Consider the following 12948-nt stretch of genomic DNA (forward strand, 5'->3'; position numbering starts at 1 on the left):
CGAGAGCCCCGCGCGGGGACGGGCGGCGCAGAAGCGGAGAGCCGGGAGCCGGCCGGGCGGGGAGTCGAAGCCCGGGCTCCGAGCGGTCCGAGCCGGAGCCCGGAGCGCGGGCCTGGCGGCGGGCCCGAGGCCGGGATGGGGGAGCGGGGGGTCGGCGGAGCGCCGGGCGGGCGGCCTGCGGGGCAGAGAGCGCTGGGGCTCGGGGCGGGGGCGGCGGCGGGGGGCGCGGCTGCGCGGGCGTCGCGGCGGGAGCCCCCGCCCCCAGCCCCCTGCGCCGGGACGCGCTGCCGGGGGGGGGTCGCCCCAGCCCTCCCGGAAGCGGCCGCCGCTCGGGGCGCACCGCGGCGCGCGGGGCGGGGCGGGGCGGGCGGCTGCGGCACTGGGGCGGCTGGGGCGGGCCCGCCGCGCTGTAATCGGATCCGGGGAGGGGGCGGGGAGGGGCCGGGCCGGGCGGGCCGGGGGGTGGGGGGGGCGCGGAGCCGGGCTCCGGGCCGGCCGGGCTCCGCGCCTGTCAAACCCCTCATTGTTCGCAGCTGATGTCACTCGCAGTTGTGAGCGGCCGCCTCTCCCGGGGACAATGTGGGACTGAGCGGCCCAGCCGCGCCGCCGCCGCCGCCGCCGCCGCCGCCGCAGGACAGCCCCAGCGAGGTAGGGCGCGGGCCGGGCGGGGCACCGCGGGCCGCGAAGTTTGGGGGTTCAGCCGGGGGGGCGGGGAGCCCGCGCCGGAGTCTCCAGGCCGGGGTCCCGGTTTGGGAGACCGGGAGACTGCGAGGAACACGCTTCCCTGTCCCACACGGCCCAGGCCTGCACAGGTGGGGGGCGCTGCTCTGCCAGAGGAGCCCCCGGCGTCAGGGAGGGCCGTCCTGGACGAGACCCCAGATGCGAGGCCCACATCCCACCTGCTGTTTCTGTCCTTCGGACCTGCTCTTCCCTGGACCTCCTGCCTTGGGTTCTGGTTCTGCTCCATCTCTGTCCCCATCTGCCATCCCCCTGCAGTTCCTGGCTCACCACACACCCCTTCCCATTCTCTGCAGTCCTTGCCTGGGGGGTGGGGGGTTGGGGGCGTGGGGGCAGACAGATCCCCAGACCAGGGGTGTGTGGAGGTGACAGTTGGGGGCTCAGAGTGGTCCCTCATGCTCTGTGGCTCTTCAGCCCCTCGGCTCTGACCTAGCTTCTAGCCAGTCCCCCTGGGGGGGCTGGGGGTGTCTCTGGGTACTCACTTCAGCCTGGTCCTCATGCCTGCCTGGTCAGGAGAGGGAGGTGCCCACCCCCTCACCCCCCTATCCCAGCCCGCCATCTTGAGACCTGTGGCACCCAGCGCTCCGCCCGGCTCCAGCACCCTGGGGAGTGGTCTTCAAGGGGATGCTCCCAGGGCCAGTTGCATTCCCTCCTCCCAGAATGTGGGCTCTTGGTCCCCACCAAGCCCACACTGTTTACCTTCATGCTGGACCAACAGGGCATGTGTCCCTAGGGGCCCTCCTTCTCCTACAAAGAGCTCTTAGACCCCAGGGACTCTTCAGGAGCTTAAACCTTAGTTCCAGCCTTCACTCTTCCCTGAGGTTACCCTCACTGCTTCAGAGCCAGCACCTGGGGCCTTATCTTTTCCCCATCTGAAGGTCCCCTAGTCTCTCTGGGCTCTGGAACCCCCTCAATCTCCAAAGCACCCCCATCCCAGCCCCCACCCCCCAGGCTTCATCAGCATGCAGGCTCAGGCTGCCCAAACACAAGGGGATTGTTCTTCTTGCATGCTCAGGGTGGGGGGCTGGGAGCAGGCGGCCCACACACCCTGGCAGGCCCAGGCCACAGGGAGGCTGGCTTTGCCCCGCCCTGTGTCCCCAGACAGGCTGTGTCCACCCTCCCTACTCTCATCCCTGCCCCCCATCCAGCCTCCATCACCACTGCCCAGTGGCATTGACCTCTTGAGGAAAGAGCCCTGGGCCGCACAGGTGAACCCCTGGTTCTCCTAGCTCTGCCAGTTGCTTTTCATGTAGCCTTATAAACAAGCTCCTCCCTCTCTGGGCCTCGGGTTCTGACTTTGTGAAACCTATACCACTCCCCAGCTCTTCTTCCAGCCTCCCTTCCACAGGGGGAAACCCATTCTGGGCCTCTAGTAGTCTCAAAGCTCAGCGCAAATCCCCCACCCCAGTGATATGCCTGGGGAGCCCCTAGATCCAAAGAAACAGCAAGAACAGGGGTTGAAGGTGCTGAGGAGTGGAAACTGGGATTTCTGTCCTGGCAGGCCCTGGCTTTCCCCTGTGTCTGGTCTCTCGTGCCCTCGATCTCACCCCATCCTCATTGCTTCTCTGGGACCCTCAGCCCCATCTCCAGTCCCTAATGCCTCCAGGCCCTTCTCCCTATGCACTGAGCCTAGTCCTGGCTCCTGCCCTCCTGGAGGAACTCCTGTCCTCCTGGATAGCAGAAAGATAGGCTTGAAAATGCCCGTGACGGTTCCTTTGAGCTTAGTTGGGGCACAGAGGCCTAAGTGATTATATCTGATTTGGAAGCTTGGGGAGGACTTCACAGAGGAGGTGGCATTTGAGAAGGATTTTGACAGAGAGTGAGGAGGATGGGCATTTGAAGCTGGGATCAGCCCGGACAAAAGCCCAGAGTCCTGGAGGTACTAGGAGTGTTTTGCAGCCTGATGTGTAGGGGGGCAGGGGATGGAGATGAGACAAGAGAAGCTGGCAGAGGCCAGGCCTGTCTGTGGTGATCAAGTTTTATTCCTTGGGTACTGGGGAGCCAAAGATGGCTGTTGAGCAGCAGAATGATCCAGTCCCCAGCCTGGAAAATGAAAGCTAGAGTCTTTTCTTAATTTGGGTGAGGCAGTGAGGGGATGGGTACCAGTGGGTGGGGCTGTACCAAGAAGTTGTATCCTTTCTTTTGGAGCCCAGTCTGGGCCTGGGTCTGCCTCAGTTTCTCTTGGCTGTGAGGACTCTTGTGGGGTTGCCTCATGATGCTCTAAGGAGGCTGTACTATTTCTGGGACCAGCCAACTTGTCAGAGCTTACCTTTGCTGCTTAGCATCGAGTCTACAGGACAGCCTTGTGTCAGGAAACTCATGGACCCCACGCTGTTCCCCTGAAGGCCTCCCCTCCCCCGACTCTCCCAAGGGGTGGTATGAATGGCCATCCTGGGAGGCTGTAAGGCTGAGGATGGGTGCATGGGTCGGAGGATACTAGGGCATTTCTTGCGGAGACCTGGGTAATCAGGAAGGAGGAGCATACCCAGAGAAGGGAACAGGCAAGGGAGTCAGGATCCCTCAGTATGATCTCCCCAAGCCCAGTGTCCACCTCCTGCCACGCCCTGCTCCGTCTGATGTCCTGAGCCATTCCCCAGCATCACTGGGTGTGGCCAGCATGGCTGCTTTTGGATTAGGAGTAGGAGGCTGCTAGGTTGGAGCCTGGTGGTGCTGAGGGGAATGTCAGGGGATGTGAGGTGGGGGATGAACTTGGAGACTGCCCCCCCCCACCTTCTCCCTAGCTCAGGTGGGTCTATAAGCCCTGGTTGGTCCAGACACTGGCTAGCAGAGCCAAGGGAATCCCCCAAGGGGCGGGCCAGTCCACTTGAGTTGCCTGGCCCCAGGAGCCCTCCCCTCCCCCGGATTGTTCTTGCTCCAGAACAAAGCCAGGGTGGACACTTGATCCCTGCGTGTGGGGGGGAGCTGGCTAAGCCCCCGGCCCTTTGATTGGGCAGCTGTCATGAGAGAGAGACAGCTGGGGGGGAGGGGCAGGAAGGGGCAGCCGCCATCGCTTACACAGCTGTCACCCCCCCCCCCCCCGCCCCCTCCAGCCTGAGTGGCAGGAAGCCAGGGACAGAAGGAGTGGGCACTGGATCTGGGGAGGGGGCCTGGGGAGCAGGAGGGAACACCCGAGGTCAGAGGCAGAGGCCTAGTCTGAGCTTGGTATGTTATGCCAGGGAGCCCTGCTGACCAGAGGGGGCTGGGCACCCCCAGAGGTGAGCTGGAGGTCAGTGTGGCATGACGTTTGGCTGCCATGTGGGTGGCCCAGCAGGGACCCAGGGCCCACCAGCAAATAATTCCCTTAGAACCCTGGTGAGGGTAGAAGGGGAGCCAATAAGTAATAGGGTCGCTTATTCTTAGGACCCCCTAGGAGGATAATTTGGGAAACCTGTGTCTGGAGCTCCTGTTCTCTCCAAAAAACAGAAAGATCTTGAGGGTGTCTCAGAACAGGAAGGACACAGAGAGACCAGCACCAGAATCCCCCCAGTTCCACACATACACACATAGCACAGGTGGGTAAACTGAGGTCCAGGTTAGGTGAAGGCCTGGCCAAGGTTACCCATGGAATTTGGAACAGTGGGTTCTCCTGCAGACTCAGGTATCTTTTTCAGGGCGGGAACTCTAGTTCTGGCCACATTCTAGCCCTTTTGCCCTTTTTTCCCCCGAGCCTTATGACCCAAAGGTGATGTGGCAATGGTATGGAGACAGTGTCAGGTCTCCCACTGGTTATCACTCCACAGGAGTCCCTGAGTCTCAGAATATTCTGGAGTCTCAGGACTGTGGCTTTCGACAAGTTGTCAGTCCTTTCCAAAACATGACCTGCGTGTACTAGCCAGGCAGGGGTTTCAGGAACTACTAAAGCCAGTTCCCCACCTTTGAAGAACCTCCCTGGGTCTGACAGACCCAGATGGGACAGCCAGAAAGGGAAGGCAGACGGGGCCTATGATAGAGAGCCCCATGCTAGCAGGCAGGACCATGCTGTCACCACTCCCCACCTCTCTATGACCTTGGGCGGGTGATAGACCCTCTGTTGGCATCAGATTCTCTTCTGTTTGGTGACTTCATCTGTTCAGCTAGCCATTACGTTCAGAACACCTTCTCCAGCCTGGCTCTGGCCTGAGCTCTGGGGACACCAGGAGAAGGTGGCAGCCTTGGCTCCTGCTCTAAGGGGCTCCTGGCCGGGGCTGCCCAGGGAGAGACAAGTGCTTCGCTGGAGGAAGTGCACGCAGCTGGGGGAATGTCAGCAAGGACAGCCAGCATGAGGCTGGCCAGGATGCTCACCTCGTACAGTCCCTGTACCCACTGTTGACCTCTGACATCTGGAGAACCTATGGGCAGAAGTCAAGCAGAGGGAGGGGCAGCTGCTGGGAAGACAAGTGATTGAGTTCTTGAGGAGACAGTGTTGTTACCCGATGGTTCAGATGAAGGAAGAGGCTTCATGCCATAAGTGGTTTGCTCGGGCTTCCTGAGAAAGCTAGGCTGGGAGCTCTCCCGTTCCTACTCCATGCCCAAGCTCTGGCTAGCAAGGGGGTTCCAAAGAGGGGATTGGAGAGTGCTCCACGCCCTTGACCTTCATGTCAGGATAGGGCAGGGGGCTGAGGAAGAAGGTGCCCAATGGTCTCCAGAGTGCTCTAGGCAGACGCATGCATCCTTGGCTCCCACACCCTCCTGGGCAGGAGGAATTTGCAGGGTTGGGGCTTGATGTTGGTTTCGCTTTGGCACCAGTTGGTCTCATTCTGTTTTCCTGCTTGGGTTCAGCTCCCCATCACAGCTGAGACTTGGTGGGAGAGGGCCACTGGAGGAGAGAGATTTCCAAGCAGGATTAAGGTTCAGGATTAGGTTGGGGCATGAAAAGGGGTCGGGTAGGGAGGGCTGGCGGCTGGGCTAATCCCAAAGGCTAATCTCTGGCTCCTCCTTCCTCTGTCAGTTAACGGCCTTGACATTTCCCAGCCCCCAAATCCCTTTTTTACCCATCACCCAGTCCCTGGGGGAAGCATTCTCTCCATTTTATAGGTGAAGCAGTGGAGCCCAGGAGCCCAGTGACTTGTTTCTGGTACAGAGACAGTGTTGCAGGCTGGGAATGTGGCCGCTTCTTACCTCCACAGCACACAGGAGAGCAGCCCTGTGCAGACTGCTGGGCTCCTGGCATCACCCCTTCACCCCACGAGCTGAAGGAACCCTGCTCTCAGAGCTGCCTGCAGAGAGCCTCCGCCTTAGTGACCTCTGGAGGTGGGGCTTCCAGCTCCCGTGCCCCCCTCCTCACAGCCTTTGCCACGCAGGGGGAGGCAGGGGCAAGAGGACCCTCCTAGAACCTTGTTATTTTCACTTCTTCCCTCCTTTCAAGGCCTCCTTGTGGCTCCCTGTGGCTGCTCCAGCCTCTGTTCCAGCTGCAACCCCATGCTCTAGTCAGCAGGGCAGGGGTGGGGGGGTGGGGAGGGGCCCCTGGACACAAGTGCTTCTTATTTGAAGTAACATTTCAATCTTAACCATACTTTCAAGGTGCAATCCACAGGGGTCCCCTCTTCCAAGGGGTCACAGAGGAGGCTCCCCCTCTCTGGATTCTCCTAGGCTTCTGGTTAATTCTTTCTTCCACTGTTCCACTATCAGGAAAGGGGAAGATACCCATGGAGACTGGCTGGCTACCACATATGTGCTTAGCTCATCTTAATTCTCCTAACTCTTTGGGGGTAGGACTTGGTAGTCTCTGCTTACATAATGGGAGGCTGAGGCTCAGATGGGTTAAATGAGCTGTCTGGGGTTACACAGCAAGTGAGTTGCACGCAAGGGTAGTGGTCAGTGTGACATTTGAAATGCGGGTCTAGCGACACCTAGGTAGCTCAGTGGTTGAGCGTCTGCCTTTGGCTCAGGTCGTGATCCTGGGATCGAGTCCTGCATCAGGCTCCCTGTGGGGCACCTGCTTCTCCCTCTGCCTGTATCTCTGCTTCTCTCTTTGTGTCTCTCATGCATAAATAAATACAATTTTAAAAATCTGGAGGTCTACTCTGTCTCTCATCCGTGGGAATTTGGTTAGCCTGAGGTCTGAGGTCCCCATGTAAGGGCAGGGGCCCCAAAAGAAACCCAAGCTCCCCTCTAATCCTTCTTCTACTCCCCCCATCAGAGCCGCCAGGCACCGTGGACACACTCCTAGGCTGCTGTGGCCCCAGCCCCGCCTGACAGGATGAGCGGCTCAGATGCGGGGCTGGAGGAGGAGCCAGAGCTCAGCATCACCCTCACACTGCGGATGCTGATGCATGGGAAGGTGAGTGGATGAGGGGCAAGGTAAGGCGTGGCCAGCCAGGACTTGTAGCTCCTGTGTCCTGTCTCTGGTAGAGCCCCTGTCCTCCTGGAGGGGCCAGGCCTGGGGCATTGGTCCCCCATGACTCTATTCTTATCTTGTTTGCAGGAGGTTGGCAGCATAATTGGGAAGGTAGGTGCCCAGTTCTGTTCTGTATGGACCTCAACCCGAGGCCTCAGGCCAGGTAAGGGGCCACAGGATAAGATCCAGTTCATATTTTTTCTCCCACAGAAAGGAGAGACTGTAAAGCGAATCCGGGAGCAGGTGAGGATGGAGTGTGGGAATGCTGCCTAGGGCCTCTGGTTTGGAGGGGAGGGGAGATCCCTGGCCCACATTTTCCCTGAACCCCACCATCTGGGATGACCAGTGAGTGCCCTTGGAAGGTAGCTGTTTCCAGCCTTGGCTGGGGCCAGGTGAGTGGGCAGGCAGACTGGTTCCTGGCAAGGGAGTGGAGAAGGAGCTCCGCTGCCCGGCCTTGTCTGTACCCGCAGAGCAGTGCCCGGATCACCATCTCTGAGGGCTCCTGCCCCGAGCGCATCACCACCATCACTGGATCTACAGCCGCTGTCTTCCATGCGGTCTCCATGATCGCCTTCAAGCTAGATGAGGTCCGAGGCTGGCTGGGCTGGGAGGCCAGGGGTGGTGCCCCAGGGCAGGGTGGGGGGAATAGGGCTCCAAACCCACACGATGGCAGTAGGTGGCAGGGAAGGCCAGGCCCAGGGCAGGGTTCTTTCATGAGGGAGGATTCGGGGAGGGCTGCCCTCCTTCAGCCCTCAGTAGGAAGATGCTCCAGGGGTGGGGGGGCAGCAGGGGCATGCACAGCCAAACCACAGTCTTCCTGCCCAGGACCTTTGTGCCGCTCCTGCAAATGGTGGAAATGTCTCCAGGCCTCCGGTGACCCTGCGCCTTGTCATCCCTGCAAGCCAGTGCGGCTCACTGATTGGGAAGGCTGGCACCAAGATCAAGGAGATTCGAGAGGTGAGGAGAAGGGGATTACCACCCTCAGGGAGTCCTACCCTTCACTTTGGAGAGGGAACCTGGGCTTATTGCTTCCTGTCCCCTGGGGAGCTCTGAGCCTGGGCAGCCCTAGTCTGGATTATGAGTCACTCCTGTTCTCTGCTTGTAGACCACAGGTGCCCAGGTACAGGTGGCAGGAGACCTGCTCCCCAACTCTACAGAGCGTGCTGTCACTGTGTCTGGGGTGCCTGATGCCATCATCCTGTGTGTGCGCCAGATTTGTGCTGTTATTCTGGAGGTGCTGCCCTGGTGCAGGGAGGGGGGGACAGGGGATGGGCCCTGGGCCTGCTGTTAGGCCCCCAAATCCCATGCGTGTGGCACAAGGTGGAGGCAGGGCAGGGCTGCATGGATGGACTGGGAGCTCCAGGATATCGGGATGCATTTACCTGGGGGTCATAGGGAGGGCCTGGAGAACATAGGGACCCTTGGGGAGGTCAGAAGGGCCTAAAGGGGCCTGACAGAGCGTCTTCCCATTTGTGCCTTCTAGTCCCCACCCAAAGGAGCTACTATCCCATATCATCCGAGCCTCTCCTTAGGTACCGTCCTTCTCTCTGCCAACCAGGTGAGATGGAACAGTAGGAGGGGTGGGAAGCATTACTGGGGAAGGGGGAATGAGGTGGGGGAGGGATGGAAGGAGGACTTGGAGCTTGGCAGAGGAGAGGAATGACTGGCCACAGTAACCCCCATTCACCTGTTTTGTCCCCACAGGGCTTTTCCGTCCAGGGTCAGTATGGGGCTGTGACCCCAGCTGAGGTGAGTGACCATAGCCCCAGGGTCCCCTCCCAGAACCAGGCCTCCTCTGACTTCTGACCCCTCTTCTTTGGCACAGGTCACTAAACTCCAGCAGCTTTCTGGCCACGCAGTCCCCTTTGCCTCACCCAGCATGGTGCCAGGTGAGCAGCCCTGCAGAGGGAGGCAGGGGCGACACCCCTGGGGCCAGGCGGACCCCCTCCTCCTCCCTGCAGAATGTACATGGGGAGGCAGGAAAGGCCCAGAACCATGTCCAATCCCCCTTCTCCTCCTTCCCAGGACTGGATCCTGGCGCACAGACCAGCTCACAGGAGTTCTTGGTTCCCAACGACGTGAGCAGGGGATGGAGTGGTTTGAGGGGGTTGCACAGGGCTCCTGGGGTTTAGGCCTGGCCCAGGGTTGAATTCCACTCTCCCCGCAGCTGATTGGCTGTGTGATCGGGCGCCAGGGCAGCAAGATCAGTGAGATCCGCCAGATGTCAGGGGCACATATCAAGATCGGGAACCAAGCGGAGGGTGCCGGCGAGAGGCACGTGACCATCACTGGTTCCCCTGTCTCCATCGCCCTGGCCCAGTACCTCATCACTGCCTGGTGAGTGTGAGGCGGGGGTGGCCCAGGTCACGGGGCTCACGTGCCTGTGAAAGGTACACTTGGGGTGGGGAGAGCTGATCTCCCTTCCCTGTCTGTCTGGGTGCGTCCCCTGCCTCCCCAAACCCTGCCTTACCCACTCCATGTTACCTCCTCCTCCCCTTCACATCTATCCCTCATGTCCTCCTGTCCCTTTGCCCATCCCTGTCTCTTTCTCGTGGGTTTTGGCCTCCCCGTGTCTCCCCTCACCACGTACCATACCTGTTATCCTTCCTTCTTTTCTGCTGTTCCCAGCCTCCCCGCAATATCCACCCCATGTCATTATATTTGATTCCTCTCTTCCATCTAATCTCCCCCCACCCCCATGTTTTCCCTCACTGCCCCTCTCTTACCCCCGCTGTCCCCTTCATCTCCCCCCATATCCCTCTCTCCAGTCTAGAAACGGCCAAGTCTACCTCTGGGGGGACGCCCGGCTCGGCCCCCACAGACCTGCCTGCCCCCTTCTCGCCGCCCCTGACGGCCCTGCCCACAGCTCCCCCAGGCCTGCTGGGCACACCCTATGCCATCTCCCTCTCCAACTTCATCGGCCTCAAGCCTGTGCCCTTCTTGGCTCTACCACCTGCCTCCCCAGGGCCGCCGCCGGGCTTGGCGGCCTACACTGCCAAGATGGCAGCAGCCAATGGGAGCAAGAAAGCTGAGCGGCAGAAATTCTCCCCCTACTGAGGCCGGCTGAGGCACAGGCGCAGGGGCAGGCAGGACCACCGGTAGGGGGCTGCCTCTGCACCCTACCTGCCCAAGGAGACTCCACCCTGGGGTCCCAAATGCCACTAATGCCCAGACGCATGGATGCACCCCCCACCCAGCCCAGGTCTGTGGGAGTTCCTCCTCTCAGAGTGGGAGCAATTTCTGGCCCAGGGCCCAGGAGCTGCAGCAGCCCCAGGGTAGGGGGCTCCACCCCCTCTAGCTCTATGCTTGGATGCAGGGAGCATCCTTAGTGCCCCCACTTCCGAGGGTCACTCATGCACTCCCCATCCCTTAGGGCTTCCCAGCCTACTGCCCCCCCGTGGGGATCAGGGAGGAGGGCTGGGGGGTGGCTGGGGGCCGTGCTTCTCTCCCCACCTCCCTGCAGATTCCTGCTGCTTCCACCGATACCCTTTTGACTGGAATGGACCTGCTGGGCTTGGCAGAGGGCAACCCAAAGAAGGGACCCTGCTGGGCAGCTGGGGGAGTGGCATGGAGGCAGGGGCCGAATTCTCAGCAGCAGACACTCTGTACAGTTTTTTCAATCCCTGTTTTTGAATAAATATTCTCAGAGACCAGGAAGCTGTGAAACACTGTGGGTGTTGGCAAAACCTCCAGAGAATGAGTGTGGCCAAGGCCCCAGAGGACCCTATCTGTGAATCCGCCAGTCCCCATTGGGGCTTGGCCCCTTCCACATGCCAGTTCTGGGGCTTCAGGGCCCTTTGGGTTCATGTTGTCCAGCCTCCTGCCCCTGGCACCACACTGATGAAGTTGCTTTCTGGGCATTTTAGAAGCTGATAGAGGAGTTCCAGTAGCTTTGTCCAGCCTCTTCTTGGTGCAGTTGTCAGGAAAGTCCTTCTGAGTGTCTCTCCACTGGTTCCTCCTGCTGTGGCTGTTACCTAGACCTTGCCCTGCTTGGTCCATCCCTTTGCCTGTAAGCTCATAGGGCCCTCGTCTTGGTGACCCTGCACACCTCCTCTCTTTCTTTGGCCTGGGGACTATCCATGAGTGTTCAAACCACCTAAGCTGAAGGAGCCCTCAGAGATGGTTCAGGATACAGATGGGAAAACGGGCCTAGGGAAGAGTAGGTCTGTATTCAAGACTATGCAGAATAGGGCCCAAGAACCCAGGATTCCTAGCTCCCAGAAGCCTCTTGATCTCACTAGGCCGCAGGCCCCCTTTCTCCCCATCCCAGAGCCAGAAATCCAGGCAGGGCACCTGCCCGGAACTGTGCAGGAGGCTGGATGGGCTCCTTCTGATAGCACCATCTTTTCTGCAGTCTCAGTTCAGCATGGGAGACCGATGTCCTCTCAGGTGGCCCGTGACATACTCAGGTTCTCCCCTCCTGGCAAATCTGGGGCTTGCTCTGGTGCCTCAGAAGACGGTAGAGCAGGGCTCTCTGAAAGCCCCTGGAGGTGCTGCAGAAGTGCTGGCAAGTGCCAGGCCCGCCGAGTGCAGGCCCTCGGGGGCTGGGGCAGTGCCCGGCGGGCCAGGCGACCCAGTGCCCGGCGCACGGGGCGCTGCAGCAGGCCATACAGGAAGGGGTGCGCCGCGAAGGCCGAGTAGGCCACCCAGGTGACCGGCGCCTCGGCCACTGCAGCCTGCGCAGCGGGCACCAGGCACGCACAGCAGTAAGGTAGCCAGCAAGCTGCAAACTGGCCCACGGCCAGCGCTGGGGCCAGGGCTGCTTTGCCCCCAGGCAGGCGAGGCCGGAGGGGCGGCAGGATGGAGAGGCGGCTGTCCAGAGAGTCGGAGCGCGGCCGCGGGGAGCCCCGCGCGGGCCTGGGGGGCCGCAGGGCTGCGCGGCGCGCCACGAGGAAGATGCCACTGTAGGCGCCGAGCAGCAGGAGGGCGGGCAGCGCGAAGGCCAGCAGCGCCCAGAGCGGCCGGAAGGGCCCGAGGCCGCCGGCCAGGACCGAGCAGCGCGCCGGGGCCGGGGGCGGCGCGGGCGGCGGCCCGAGCAGAGAGAGCGCGCCCAGCAGCCCCGCGGCGGCCCAGACGGCCGTGAGCACCAGGCCGGGCGGAGGCCGCGCGCCCGGCCGCAGCGGGTGCACGATGAGGCGGTAGCGCGCCAGGCCGAGCGCGGCCACCCCGAGCGTGCAGGCGGGCAGCAGCGCCGCCGACAGGAAGCGCGAGGCGCGGCACGGTGCGGGGCCCAGGCGCAGGCGGCCCAGGCCCGGCGGGGGCGCGGCCACCAGGCCGAGCGGCATGATGGAGGCGGCCGCCAGCAGGTCCACGACGCACAGGTGCACCAGGTACAGCGCGTCCCGCAGTCCCGGCGTGCGCAGCACCACCAGCAGCAGCGCGCCGTTGCCCAGCAGGGCCGCTGCCTCCACGACGGCCGCCAGGACCAAGCCCACCGAGCCCACGACTTCCGAGGTGGTCAGCCCTGTGGAGTTGGCCATTCGAGCGCTCAGGCTTCACCTTGTGCGGCACTGCAGAGAGCGAAACGGAGCATCCCCCCTCCCCCTTCCCATCACCTGTCCCTTGCTCCTCCGGCCCCTCGCCTCCGAGGCTGCCCGCGCGCTGGCTCCGTCGCCCAGGCTGCCATCCTCTCAGGGGCTTGGCCGGCCCTGTGCGGAGGTGCAAGGCTGGGACTTCAGCTCTCTCCTCTGCCGGGGCAACTCAGCCTCTGCTGGAGATGGTACTGGCTGACACTCTGATGTTGCCCTTTAGAGACACACAGAGCTGGCAAGGGAGGAGCAGGGCCTGGCACCGGCCCCCTGGGTCCTAGCAGCTGCCAGCTGCCGACTGGAAGTGCTGGGGGTGCCTCTGGAGAAGGGCCCAGAGCACAGGCTGGACTCTAGACTGAGGATATC

General features: G+C 61.7%; 2 protein-coding genes across 5 annotated transcripts; one reads left to right on the plus strand and one right to left on the minus strand.

Annotated features, from left to right (window-relative positions):
- Positions 1 to 390: 390 nt before the first annotated feature.
- PCBP4 (poly(rC) binding protein 4) lies at positions 391 to 10711 on the plus strand. Of its 4 annotated transcripts, none has more exons than XM_072720809.1 (13): positions 395 to 648; positions 6857 to 6997; positions 7142 to 7165; positions 7265 to 7297; positions 7525 to 7641; positions 7880 to 8011; positions 8160 to 8288; positions 8538 to 8612; positions 8759 to 8803; positions 8880 to 8943; positions 9080 to 9132; positions 9222 to 9391; positions 9823 to 10711. In XM_072720809.1, exons 2-13 carry the CDS (start codon positions 6917 to 6919, stop codon positions 10109 to 10111), a joined length of 1212 nt encoding a protein of 403 aa, XP_072576910.1. In that variant the 5' UTR covers positions 395 to 648; positions 6857 to 6916; the 3' UTR covers positions 10112 to 10711. The 4 variants fall into 4 exon arrangements, with proteins under 4 accessions (XP_072576912.1, XP_072576910.1, XP_072576913.1 ...); XM_072720812.1 differs by having other exon boundaries at positions 10020 to 10711; XM_072720810.1 differs by lacking the exon at positions 395 to 648 and adding an exon at positions 5868 to 5967.
- GPR62 (G protein-coupled receptor 62) lies at positions 10661 to 12676 on the minus strand. Its single transcript, XM_072720813.1, has one exon. It carries the CDS (start codon positions 12532 to 12534, stop codon positions 11440 to 11442), a length of 1095 nt encoding a protein of 364 aa, XP_072576914.1. The 5' UTR covers positions 12535 to 12676; the 3' UTR covers positions 10661 to 11439.
- Between the last annotated feature and the right edge of the window lie 272 nt (positions 12677 to 12948).

Source organism: Vulpes vulpes, chromosome 9 (genome assembly GCF_048418805.1).
Source record: "Vulpes vulpes isolate BD-2025 chromosome 9, VulVul3, whole genome shotgun sequence".
NCBI lineage: Eukaryota > Metazoa > Chordata > Mammalia > Carnivora > Canidae > Vulpes > Vulpes vulpes.